This window comes from Limulus polyphemus, unplaced genomic scaffold (genome assembly GCF_000517525.1).
Source record: "Limulus polyphemus unplaced genomic scaffold, Limulus_polyphemus-2.1.2 Scaffold1707, whole genome shotgun sequence".
Taxonomy (NCBI): Eukaryota; Metazoa; Arthropoda; class Merostomata; order Xiphosura; family Limulidae; genus Limulus; species Limulus polyphemus.
In genome coordinates, this window is record NW_013667317.1 from 172536 (window position 1) to 186867 (window position 14332).

The 14332-nt window shown below is 29.5% G+C and overlaps 1 protein-coding gene across 4 annotated transcripts in view; it reads left to right on the forward strand.

Moving 5' to 3' along the window:
* LOC106464639 (brefeldin A-inhibited guanine nucleotide-exchange protein 1-like) overlaps positions 1-14332 on the forward strand; it is a 101486-nt gene that overhangs the window by 51919 nt on the left and 35235 nt on the right. For all 4 annotated transcript variants that reach the window (XM_022392385.1, XM_013924796.2, XM_022392386.1 and 1 more), the window contains exons 15-23: positions 2396-2430; positions 3063-3233; positions 3797-3881; positions 4303-4462; positions 6868-7019; positions 7331-7459; positions 7899-8057; positions 11466-11592; positions 11965-12064. In XM_022392385.1, coding sequence (XP_022248093.1) covers positions 2396-2430; positions 3063-3233; positions 3797-3881; positions 4303-4462; positions 6868-7019; positions 7331-7459; positions 7899-8057; positions 11466-11592; positions 11965-12064 — 1118 coding nt within the window. The remainder of the gene's footprint in view (positions 1-2395; positions 2431-3062; positions 3234-3796; positions 3882-4302; positions 4463-6867; positions 7020-7330; positions 7460-7898; positions 8058-11465; positions 11593-11964; positions 12065-14332) is intronic.

Below are 14332 nucleotides of genomic sequence, written 5' to 3' on the forward strand. Positions count from 1 at the left end.
TTCTTAATAAACATTTGATAATCAACATTATAAAGATTTCGCATGTGAAATTTCTAAATTTTCTGTTGCATAAAAGTGTTTTTAATCTTAAAATGAATATTACTTTGCATGATAGTTAGGCAACATGCAAAAAAAAAAATGGACATGAGGAAAACATTGCTTTACAAACCTTAAGACTTAATAAAAAAATTTGATATTTTGTGTATAAAAGTATTGTAATATTTACTGATAATCTGCCGATTTTCGTTAACATTCGCATACTAATTTAAAGGTTATAACATGAGAACTACAACAAGCACAAAATGGTTACGAGGTTGGTCTCAGGTACCAAGCCCGTGCTGAAAGAGTTAATTTTGCATTTGTTCAGGAAAAATTAATTTATGTATTGCAATTAATATGAATTAGTTGCATATGTTAATGCAGTAGCATGTAACCTCAGCTGCAAGCCTTGACATCATGGGTAACATGTTTGTAAGTGATATACATGTACTTCATTGTGGCTAATTCCAAACCAATTGAGAGTTAATTCAACCAGAATAGCTTATGCTTGAAAAAATATTTGCCTTGGTAGATAGTTAAACAATATAGAGCTAAAGGATACAACATTTCAAGGAAGGAAGCCTTCATTTTTGTTAATGGAAGCACAGCTTAGTGTTTAGGACAGCAATAGGTTTAGAAACCACACTCAAAGCCAATCCAAGCTATGCTTTCAAAGTGGATTATATGGTTACAAATGAGATGTTACTTGCTGTTTAAGAACTTCTGTTTTATCATGAGGTGTTTCAGAAAGGAAAAGGAATATAAAGTAAATTAGTCACAGATAAATAAATTCATGCATATTTTTGTAACTCCAAATTGAACTTTATAGTTTCCATACCATAACTTCTAATATGATTTGCTTATTTTTATGAAATTTTGCAAGCTTTCAGTAAGCATTAAAAATCTTTTGTAGAAAAAAATCAGAATTTTTACTAAAAATTTCTCCTTGAATATATGGAGTCAAAGTGTTGACTGCTTCGAGTGCAAAGCAATTTTTATGTTAGGATTATAAATGCTATTCTTCATCTGAAAGTTGTCAAATTTCATTTGCGTAATCTGTAAAACCTCCTAATTAAATATGAAATGTTTTTTTTAAATAAAACTATATTTTTTCTATGTTAACTCTGTATGTAAGCACCATAAACATAAATATGACATAAATCTAAATTACCCTTTTTTCTTTTTTGAATGAATTTAAATTGAAACTACATCTGTTTATCCTAAGTAACTTAAAACTTGTAATAATATATATCTGTTTCCACTTAAATTTGTTTTATTGCCCTAAGAACCATATCTAACTAATAATCCTATCACAAAAGTTGTAAATCAGTCGTGTAGTGCTTGTTATCCTATCAAATTATGTAAGGCATGAGCTACTTGCAAGCTACTTATGTGTGTACCCCATGAAAAATGTTTTTTTCTTTTACCTAATCTAAACTTATATCTAGACTTAAAAAGTATGCAAGTTTTATATTGTAAAAACTTTTATAATGATAAATAAAGAATACACATGAAAAACAAGACATATAGTATCTATCTGGGTGTTTTTTTTATGTAATTAAACAATGCATCTAAGAATGCAGAATAATAACGTGTAAAAATCAGACAATGTCTTATAACTATCATAAATTTTTCTGGCTTTCTAACTATATGGTAAGAGCCTTCATCTAAACTTGTTGATATGTTTCCCATGGGAATATAGTTTGAACTGGAAGCAAAATAGACAATTCTTTGTATAGAAAACAATATAATATAATACATCATTTGATAGATTAAATCTTTTGCTTTCTATTGGATATAAATGGTACAGTATTAAATGTCAGAGAGATTTATTGGCAATTTGTGAGAGAGAGGATGTGACAAGTGGGTGTGGCAATAGAGGCCTAATTTTCCAGTCTATGGCTCTATAACCAAAAATAAATTGATTGCTATAAAGATTATGCTTTGCCTTAGCAATATCTGTATCATAATGAATAATTTACCTTAAATTCCATACTTCTCTTAGGGGTGGTAAATAAATGAGAGAGGAGGGAAGATCTAGGGAGCAATTGTCACAATTCTTATACTGGGGGAAATTGAGGATTTTTGTAATATTGCCGTATAAAATTAAGAACTTAACTTACATAATGTTAAAAATTTGGTTTATTAGCTATGTTTTGATGTTAAGTTGATGTGTATATTGTCATAATAAAGTAGTTAAATTATATTTTGAATGTAACTTAGTAAAACCTTGTGGAATGTGCAGAAAATGATGCCTGTATGGAAAGAGTTAAAATGCAGAAAAATAACTGTTTAAGACTGAGACTACAATATGTTTTAAAAATGTTCTTAAACATACACAATTTTTTCTTTTCAGACCCAGATTGGAGATTTTCTGGGAGAAAATGAGAAGTATGTTTTTTACTTTCATTAATATTGTATAGTTCATTGTTGGTAAAGTAACTATGTATATATATATATATATAAATGAATAATGGTTAAGTGTATGGAAGTACTTTTTTTTTTAAAAAAAAACTTTTTTTAGAGCGTGATGGCTCATAGAAATGATTGAGATTCTGGTTAATATAGCTTACTACTGGGAAACTTCTGCAACAGCCTGATATCATGGTTTAGTTTATGGTAATATTTGATAGTTTTTCTAGTTACATACACAATGGCAGAGTAATAATAGAATGAAATGAAGCATAATTGAAAGTTTGAAAAAAAAATTTGTTTGTTACCAGTAATATGAAGGATTAAAACAGAAATCTTACGTGTACATATGTTTTATTCTCTTGATATTTTTTGTCTTTTGGCCATCATATAGAAGGAATCAAAATGGACTTTAATTCTAAATGCTAATTCTTTCTGTTAGTATGAATTTTTATTCCAAAATGCATGTTACTTTAAATGTGCATTTATGTATGTTACTTTAAATGTGCATTTATGTATGTGACTCAACTGGTTATTAAATTTTTCTTGAAATGCATTTATTTTTACTTTTGTCAATAAGCCATTTAACTTTTACTTGTTTTCTTAACCAGATTGAATCGTGAGGTGATGTATGCATATGTAGATCAGATGGATTTCAGTGGAAAGGATTTTGTGTCTGCTTTAAGAATATTTCTGGAAGGTTTTCGCTTACCAGGAGAGGCCCAAAAGATTGACAGACTCATGGAAAAGTTTGCTGCACGCTATTGTGAAACAAATCTGAAGTAATATTTGAAATTCTGATAATATAAAACTTTCTGTTAATTGTTTTTATTAAAATAGTTATTTTATGCGCTCTGAAGGGGTAATTTAATTACATCCCAAATTTTAATTAAAAACATATTTAAAAATTCACAACATGTATATAAAGGTAATGTGATTAAAAAAGAATTATTAATAAAATGCAAGCTACAATACATTTCAGAGTATTTTGTTTTTTGTATGTTAATACTTTTATCAGTTAGGAAAAGGCACCAATTTACATGAGTGATTATTCAGGTAAATAGTAATGGATGAACTGCCTGGCTGTATAGTGTTCACAGAGAAATATTTCAGAATGCTGACATGTGTCCTACACTTCAAAGATCATATTGTGTATTTTACAAGAGTTGACCTTTCAACCTTGGGGTGTAGTTGAGGCAGTTCATCATATCAGTCTCTTTTGGGTAAAAGCATCATATGTGCTAATTCACATCAAAGATTAAGTTATAATGTTTCAAATAGAAAATTTTTAATGATATTTTTATTGCATTTAGAGAGACAGTAATTTTCTTTTGGTCTTTTTCAGTAATGGACTTTTTGCCAGTGCAGATACTGCTTATGTACTAGCTTATTCCATCATAATGTTGACCACAGATCTTCATAGCCCTCAGGTGTGTCCACATGCTTGGTACTAAGAAAATATATGATGAAAAAAAAGTAGTTCAAATATAAGAAACTTGTTAATCCAACCATTTTTGGAAAGCATATTTTCTTCACTTTAAAAGCATTCATGTTATTAGGCTTTTTATATTGCAATTTATCCTGTTGTGGAGTTTTGTCACACTCTCTAGCCTCAAAGGCCTGTTGTTTTGTCAGTATAGTAAAATCCATCCACTAACTTAATGTTTTTTAAGCTTTTGCTTTGAAACTCCTTCCTCAAATAATCCTAACATTGAATCCTTTTGTGTCTTGATCAGTTAATAATATTCTAAATTCAAAAACCAAATTTAGATAACATACATAACACTATAATATTAGTTAAGAGATTATAGGTTAAAAGATTTAAAATTTCTAACTATATCTCACCCACAGGTGAAAAGCAAAATGACAAAAGAGCAATATATAAGAATGAATCGAGGAATTAATGACAGCAAAGACCTGCCTGAGGATTATCTCTCTCAAATTTATGATGAGATTGCTGGTAATGAAATCAAGATGAAAGCCACATCAAACAAGCCTAGTGGCCGTCAAGGTGAGTTCAGTTTAATCTTTGAAGTTTAAAAAACTTATTTTCTAGAACTTTAATAAATTTATGATCTAAATTTTTAGTTTTTTTCTGCAGAAACTATTTGCTATTATATAAAAATTTATTAGATGCAACATATGATTCATTATATTTTGTTTCTTGTTATTTATATTAAACTAAAAATATTTGAAACCACTTTTCAAACATTATTGTATTTTTATGCTAATAAGTTTTGTTCACAATTTGTGTGTCCTATTTTCAGATTTTGTGTTTTGCCTTATCTTGAAATAAAAACATTATAAGTTTGTAATTGCACTTTGGGGCTGTGTATATGTTATAATAGTAACTGTCAACTTTCACTACTTGATTAGAGTAGCCCAAGATTTAGGGTGTGCTAAAGACTAATTGTCATCTCTCTCTAGTTCATCAGTTTGAAATTAAGGATGGATAGTACAGGTAGCCCTCATGTATCTTTTTTCAAAATTTAACAAATCAAAAATGAACAGATGCTCAGTGTTGTTAGCTGAATGATACTAGTTGACAGTAAGTAGAAAAAAAAAAATTCCAATGAGGCAAATGCAACAATCAGCTTACATGAATTTTTTTTGTAGGCTATCACATGGTAATTAGCAAATACAATAGATTGAAGATTCAATTACATTTGTAAAGATTTAAAAAAGAAAATAATAGTTAAGAAAATATCCAATAAAAATAATTTATTGTGAATCTTATCTAAAATATGAAGAACATTTGGAACTGTCTTTTAAAGGATTTGTTGGGAAACAATTAATTTTGTATTGAAAACTTTAAGAAATTTTCAACCCAACAAAAGTAACCTGGAGTGTGCTGAAATATCCTGTGTGATCTGATATTAGCAACACATTTTCTCTGTCAAAAATAAATGTGGAATATTCAGAACATGCTTTCATGCCTTTTTTGGTCACATGTGAGGGCATATGTGGTTTGATAAATATATATAGTTCACTAAAAAAAAAGAAAAAAGGTGCAAATTCCATATCTGTCCACTAGATCTCAGTGGATGTATATGTATGTGTTCTTAATGTGTATGTCATTTATTGGTCCATCACTGCAATGTCTTGTTGTTTAATACTGTGTTGGATGAACAAATGGAAAAACCTACTTAAAGATGTGCCCATTCTTCCCTAGGTTTTAAAAGGACTAGATTCTAATCTGACTAATTTATTTGTTATACCAATAATTTTCCACAGAGGTGATCTGTATTACTTAAACATATCTAAGCTCTAGTTCATGTAAGTTGTCAAACTAGCATGGGAAAGTGTGACTTAACTTACTTGCAAAGAGAATGTGTTATAAGAGTCTAATTAATTGGTGCTTTAATGGATTAAAGTGTATATCTTTTTGTCTCTGCAAGAGGAACAGTATCAAATGTTATTACAGTGTAGTGACTGTTCCATAAATCAGGTAAATTTAACTGTGATTGAAGGATTATCATGAGTGAACATGACTGCTGAGCTTATGCCAAATCATGTTCTGGAAGAATATGGAATCTAATTCTTGAACATACCTTTAAGGAACTTGCAGATACCCTTCTATAAAGTAATAAAGCAGTTGTAACAGTCAAAGCTGGAACTACATGTTATTAAGCTGCTTCCACAAAGTGTCTGTAATTTTTTTTATCTAACTCTTGTATATTAAAAGTTTTTTTTATTTCTCACAACAATCTAGGTGCCCTCCACTCCTCCCCCCAATGAAAAGACAAAAAATCTGTAAAAATAGTGTACGTCTCTGTAATGTTTAAAAATTAATACTGAGGTTAATTGCACTTTATAAAAATGATGTATGATGTCTGTTCTTCCCCTGGATCTTCTTTCTTTATTATTGGTTGACACTGCAGTTTTTCTTGAACAACATGAAAAATGGCAAACTCAATCTTAGACCACACATGATTAAATGATGTAAAAATCATCAGTTAAGGAATTAGATCATACATATAAACACATTTTCAACAGACATTTCATTAGCTTCCAATGCCATTTTTAAGCAAATCAAAGCCACAAAATTGGCTCCACTACCTATTTGGCTGATATATGGTCATATGGGATTACTGTTATTCTAGTTTCTTTGTTTACCCTTCTTGTAAAAATGATCATTGATTTAGAGATGTGGCTGAAAATGTGATTGTGTTTACTTGTGAACTCTCATCGACTTAAAATCATTGTTTATCATCTTGCTAATGATACAGTATACCCAGCTTTGTTGCAATAACTTTTTGAGTTAAGGGTTCTCTTTTAAAATCATAATGTATATTTTTGAATGATTACTGCACATATCTAATTTATTTTAAAGTATTTTAACAAACATTTCCTTTTTTCAGTTTTATTTTGTGTAGAAGTTGCTTTTTGTGGCTAATGGTTAGGCTATTTCTGTAGGATTATCTAGTGAGAAAAAGCGGAGATTACTATATAACATGGAAATGGAACAAATGGCCCGGACAGCAAAATGCTTGATGGAGAGTGTAAGCCATGCTCAGGCTCCGTTCACCAGTGCTAAACATCTAGAACATGTACGACCTATGTTTAAGGTGGGTTTCTAGTGTTGAGCAGATATTTGTGACAACCAGTTAAATTTTGAAGTTTTATAAAAGTATGTGTTTATCTTTTAACTACATAGAGTAGTGTGTTGAAATGAGTGTGTGCATCTGTGGAAAACCTTCTTGCTTTTATGCCTATGAATTATGAAAAACTGCATTTAATGTTATTTAGTATTCTTTTATAGAGTAAATTAACAAGTTTTATTTTACAAAAAAAAATAAAAAATCATGATCATGTTTTCTGAATATTATCCTGTTACCTTTTGTTATTTAAGTTACAATAGTTTCTGTTTTTGTATTAGATGGCATGGACTCCATTCCTTGCTGCCTTTAGTGTGGGTCTTCAAGATTGTGATGATCCAGAGATTGCTGCCTTTTGTTTGGATGGAATCCGATGTGCAATTCGGATTGCCTGTATCTTTCACATGAGGGTAAGATATTTCAACCCTGAAGTTATTTAAATAAAATTTCTATGTTTGTTATAATTTATGAAAAATATCATTCACTTAATTTATTTATCTTGGATATAATTATTTGTATTTTTTTATAATCAACGTTTTTCTTATTGTAGCTTTGAAGATGATTGCTACTGAAAGTTATTTCATTTCCCCTTTTGATCTCTGAACATTTATTCCTATCTTATTCTAAAATCTATTTTATTTTTTCTATTTCCAGATTTAATTTCTCTCGTGTTTCTCTATTTCTTTCAATGAGTTATGGTTCATACTTGTATGTAAAGAGTAGATTAACAGTGTCATTAAAGCAGTAAGTAGCATTAGCATTAGTTTCGTAGATTAACAGTGTCATTAAAGCAGTAAGTAGCATTAGCATTAGTTTCCTTGATTATATGATATATTTATTTCAATTTAGTTGGAACGTGATGCATATGTTCAGGCCTTGGCTCGCTTCACTCTTCTGACTGCCAACTCTCCAATCACAGAGATGAAAACCAAAAATATTGATACTATTAAGACTTTGATTACAGTTGCTCATACTGATGGAAATTACTTAGGAAAGTCCTGGCTCGAGGTTTGCTCTAACTTTGTCATTATTTTTACATACCTTTAGAATTTTGAAACTGAAAATTTGTAAAAATTATCTCTTATTGTTAACCATAAAACATTAGTATTAGGCCTATAAAATTTTTAATACTACATTCTTTATCTAGTCCATAGGGATTTTCAAGAATTAAAAGAGGGTATAATAATAGTATTTCAACCACGCTATTTTTGCCATATCCATTGCCAATGACACACTTTGCTCAATCCAGAGCTCTTCAGGCTGGTATGGATACGGCAAACACAGTAGTGGTTGAAACACTTTATATAAGGCATTCTTTAAAACAACAACTATATTGTAATGTTTAAAAATATAGTATTCCTAATACTTATTTTCATTACAAATATCATTAAATCATTATTCACAAGCTTGAAGAAGACATTCATACCATAACCTTAAGGTTTATTTTAACTTTGATATATATATATAATGTTTAATGTTTTTTTCGTTATTTTAAGTTCCTTCAGCATTTGAAAAACTGTATAAATGATTTCTGTTATTGTAGACTTAAAAAGCTTGGATGGATTCACTAAATTCACTTGGATGAGCATTTAAATTAGAGAATTTTCTTATTGAAATGCCTGAAAACTGAAAGAGCAAGAACAGACATTGATATGTGTATACTGCTGATTCTAAAAAAACATTCTCTGTTAATTTTGCTTATGTAATTAGTAATAGTAAAACTACTGATCAGGATAATATTATCATAATATTTTAACCTCTATTATAGTTATTTTGAAAATGTTTTTAAAATGGTAAGAATCTATTATAAATACAAAATCACAAGGCCATGAAAAGGTTAACAAATTGATTCTCAGGCATTTGTGGGTGATTTTTTAGGTTCTAAGGGTTTTTCTTGTTTTCCTTTACCTACTAGCAACAAGAATATTGATTAAGACTTCTGCTAAAGGACAAGCATTACCACTTCTAAATGCATCTTGAGTAAATATTTTTCCCAGATGATTTTGATAAACAATTACTCAGTAATCTGGAACATACAAAAAAGGGAAACTTAGTCACTTATCAGTTAATTTTTTTTCCTGAGAATCCATTTTTTAAAGGGTAAGGTGCATGTCAGAGGAGTAATAGCACTGACTAATAACTTAGGTTCTCCTCTCTCCACATTAAATGCTTGGAGCTCTTGTTACAGAGACCAAGCAAGCATGAGCACAATGGATTGCATCCTGGAACAAATGTCATAATCACTAGGCTACTGAAATTCCTTTTCTTTTTATAAAAGGCCCAACAGCTAGAGTAGGAAAACTAAAGAATGTGAAGTGAACTATAAAAAAAGGAACTATATGACTTACTTTTGACGTTCCTGTGTCTTTATTTAATAAAAAATATCAGTACTAACTGTGTAAAGAAAAAAATAATCTCTCTCTCTTTGTTTTTAAGGGACATGTCTTAAAGAAATTATTATACTAAATTAGGCTTAGCAACTAAGATGACGAATTTCATAATTTATTTGATTATAAGTATGTAAATGTGTGGACGTCATTCTTATAATTAATTTGAGATTTTTCTAGTATGATGGTAAGTGTAATTTTGAATTTTATGCACATAATAAATTAATTGAGATGGTATTTACCAATTTTCACACAGTATGTTTTTAATTTTTTGGTGTAGACTGGAAATTAAAGATAATTTGAACACGTGTTACCAATTTTTGCATAATTTTTTTGGTGCAAATTACAAGGTAACCCCCATGTTTACGAAAACTCCAGATGTACTAAGTGTATCTTTACAAAATTTGGCAAGCTTTTAGTAAATGTGAAAGTCTGTTGTATACAAAAAGTCAGATTTTGTAATAAAATATGTTTCCTAATGATTTACCTGTGAATTGTTGAAGTTAGCCTGACTCTGAGTGTTAAGATTTTAATAAAAAAAGCTTTTTTTTCCACCTTACAGTTTTCATAGTTCATTTGCATAATTTCTAGAACCTCCGAAATTAGTATCAAAAGGTTTGTTTTTGGTACAACTTTATAGTGTATCTCTTATTTTCTCTATCCTAACACTAACTGTAGAATGACTGTAGATTGTAACAATAAATTATAATTATTTATCTTAAAAATTTAGGCCTCTAACATTTTCACAATTGCTTTCACTTAATTTAATTGTTTTTTTTTGTTTGCTCTTCAAACCATGTCTAACTAGCAAGCTGCAGTAACAAAGTAATATATTACCCAGTGAGCACATAGCTCAAGTTATGGGAAACAAAATATTAATTTAGATAATGTATGAAGAGCTTGTATGCATATCTTACTGAAAACTATTTTTTTTCCTTGATGTTTTATTCTCTAACTGAATACCTTTCCAATTTTTTATATATAATTTTTATTTATTGTATTAAAGGTATTGTATTAAAACAAGAAATATAGTACCAATATCTGGCCTCTTTTTTTTTCTGTAACAATGGTAGTAGTACATGAAATAATTTTTGTTTATTACAAATATGAAAGTAATAACACAAAATATGTACATGTAAAAAAATACAAGAACCCAATACTTATATAGTTTAACCGACTTTCTAACTATGTTATGAGTGGGATAAAATAATTCCCCTAACTGGTTGAGGTGAGTGCTTTAAAAAGGTGGAACTTTCTTCTTCAGTTTGCCCCTGAAGAAGAAAGGTCCACCTTTCGAAAGCACTCAGGTTATATAGTTTTTATTCATTTCTATCAAGACTTCTTGAACCTATCTGTTTTTCTAACATCATGAATACTCTGTAAATGAGGGCATTTATATTAAACTCAGAAGACCATATAGGTGTAGTAAGACAATCTGAAATGGGCAATTTGGAGCAAAGAAGTGTCATGTGATACACAGAAATGGAGATTGAGAATTTATTTAAACATTTTGCTTTCCAATTAAAAATTCGAAACTTATATAAAATTAATAATTGAATTAGAAACTACATTTTGATGCCAAGTTTATTGACATACGTTGATAATAAACTTGTTTTATTAAATTTTGAATGTAACTATGTAAAAGGTCATGATGTGTGCACTTTGATCCAACCATACACATGGGGTTAAAGATATTTTGTATGTATGTTATCAATTTTTACACAGTATGTACATTCTTAGTTTTGTGGTGTAGACAAGATATGAAAGATGCTTTGTAGAATGTTATCAATTTTTACATACTTTGTACTATTTTTTGTTTTTCACTTTTTGTTGTAACTTTAATTTAAAGATGTATTGTACATATGTTATCAAACTGTGTGTTTCCAGGTGATTTTAATCTAGGTGGACTATGTGATTAGATGTCAAAACATCTTGTTAAATATTGAGATTTATAGAGCTTGTTTTTCTGTATTTTAAAATATTTCTTAATTTCATATTGTACATACTACTGGTTCTCTCACTTGCATAGATTCTACGCTGTATTTCCCAGTTGGAACTTGCTCAGCTTATTGGCACTGGTGTGAAACCCCGTTTTCTCAGCAGTGGCCAAGCAGCTAACAATGATGGCGTTGGTCTTGTTCTTGACCCATCAGAAAGTAAGGAACTATTTATAATCTGTTTGTTAACATTTGGTATTTAAAGGAACAACAAAATTAGACCCCATCTTATGCAATGTGTAATAAATATTTTAATGGTAAAGTATTTGTTAATGTGTGAGACGTGTAGAGTGAAGCTGTCACAAGTTCATACTAAACATGTTATTGCATCTTTACATAAAAAAAATAAGAGTATATAAAAGTTGTTTACTGTAGAAATTTTTGTACAAAATCTAAATCATGCTTACATATTAACATAAAAGTGGATGTATCAATAACCTTGTGTATTTTGGTTAGTTTTATTTGTGTCAAAACATCTTTTTTATAGTCCATATGGTGTAATAAAGTTTTTATTGTGCATGGTTATTATAGTTACCCGTGGTGGAGTTCCATTGGATATGAAGAAAATGGCAATTCTCCAAGAGTCTATGGGGGAAACCAGTTCCCAAAGTGTTGTGGTCGCTGTTGATAGGTGAGTAATTTACTTCAATTTACAAAGGTTGCATTTGTAAAAAAGATAAAAATGTATGTGGTTCTGGAAGGTCTGTATGTTTAACATAAGAAATGTGTTTATTTTGCTGCAGTTAATTGCATATGCTTAGTATTCATCAAAACATAACTACGTTTTTTGAGGTCTTGTAATGGAAGAAAATTCCATTTAGTTTTATAAAAACAGATACAGTTTTACATGAAAACATGTTGAGGAATGAAAAAGAGGTCTAAAGATACTATAAAAAATACTATCATTTTTTATGCTACATTATGCCAGTGTTCCCTTTCTCATTGTTTATGTGCTAAAGTATTTAGTTAATTTATTCCATTTTAGTTATGTTTTTTTTTCTCTTTGTATAAGTCAAATTTCTAGGTTGTGACTTAATCTCATATTTATGGACTATAGATATTCGTTATGTGTCAAGGTTAGGTTTTGTTTTTTCAATTTACAGTAACAACTAAAAAAAACTATGAAAGTTCTCTGTTAATGCTCTACTTATACTTTATCTACAAATGTAAGTTTGTTCATTTTGACCAAACTTGTAACCACCGTGAAACTATATATGTACTAACTCTGAAAGCACTAAGTGTATCTTCGTGAAATTTGGTAAACCTGTAATAAACATAACAAGTCTGTTGTACACAGGAATGGAAAATTTGTGCTAAAGTATTTATTGCTGAAGATTTGTATGTGAATTTACAAAGCCTTTACTGAGTCAGTCTGAGTGTAAGGTGATTTTCATTTTAAGGATAAAAATGTTTATTTTCAACTTACAATTTTCATCTGTTAATTTCTTTACCCTAGCACTTAACTGTGGCAAAATCAGGAATGTAGGGTAAAATGAAAAGTTAAAAAATGTATAAGAATAAAAGAGCCTGTGTGTGACCGCCATTGCTTCGAGAGGAAAGAACCTAGAGACCTGTAACTTTGCACACATACTAAAGGATTCTGAAGGTGTGCACCCGGGTATAATTTTTTAGATTTGATTCAGAAAATTTTGGCCAATTTTTTGCCCTAAAGCCTTTAAGCCCGATAATTCTGTTTCTGAAGGTCTATAGAAAAGTATCATATTTTTTCTAATTCTCACTTACTGAATGAAAAATATATGGAGGTTTTCTACCAACTACTATTGAAAAAGAACAAACTGGTAAAAAAATCTGCCAAAATTGGCCAAAAATTGAGAAAACATGGACATATCTTACCAAATATGAACGAATAATGGTTGGAGATGGCTTGAATGGGTAATGTCATGATGATGACAAAACCTTGTCGATATGTTGTACATTTGCTGTTATGTTAAATTTATATTGGAAATGGCTTGAATGGGTAATGAAGAAAACTTTAATATAAGTTTAACATAACAGCAAATGTACAACGTATTAAAGTTTTTCTTCATTACCCATTCAATCCGTCTCCGACCATTATTAGTCTCAAAATGGGTTCCTCGTCATAGAATTTGAAAATATGAACAAAATTCAATAGGGTATGGAACCAAACATTTCATAGCCAGTTAAAGGTAACAGGGAAGGAAACAAAGGCATCAGGACCTCCCAGAACCCATAGAACAGACCCTCAGAATACTAGAAAAAGTTTAAATAAATAAATACAGTTTGGGAAATCATATTTCAATAACATTTGAACATTTTTTATTTTCCTCACATTCATACAATCTGAGGCCTACATGAACACTTGAGAAATATAAAGTGTATTTTACAAAATTTGAATATTTAATTTTGCATTCCATTTTATTTAAATTGAGGAAATGGCATTATCAATAGTTCTGGCCGTATAGCTATCTAGGCCAAAAAATAAAGTTGAAATTATTTTCCATCTGTATTAGTGGAAAAGAGAAAATAAGAAAAGAATACAATATAAAAGTTAAAATTAATATTATTACTTTCAAAACCATGAATTAAATTAAGTTTGGGAAAATGCCTCAAACAAAACACTGGGAAAAATATTGATGATTCTGCAATAAGAGTTCAGACATAAATAAAAAAACTAGTGTAAGAAATAAAAATAAAATAAGGCTTTAATAATTTATATGTTTAAGACAAAACAGTTAAGGAATATTGGTACATGAAAAAAGCCAGAAACAAACAAAAAAGAATTCAAATAAAAACACGGAAAGAAAAAAAAAAGAATCTGAGAAGCTAAAATATAATTATTAGCTTCTAAAAAGAGTTGAATTAAGTTCAAGAAATGGGAACAGACAAATCAGTTAAAGAATTGGTGCCTTGAGTTAGC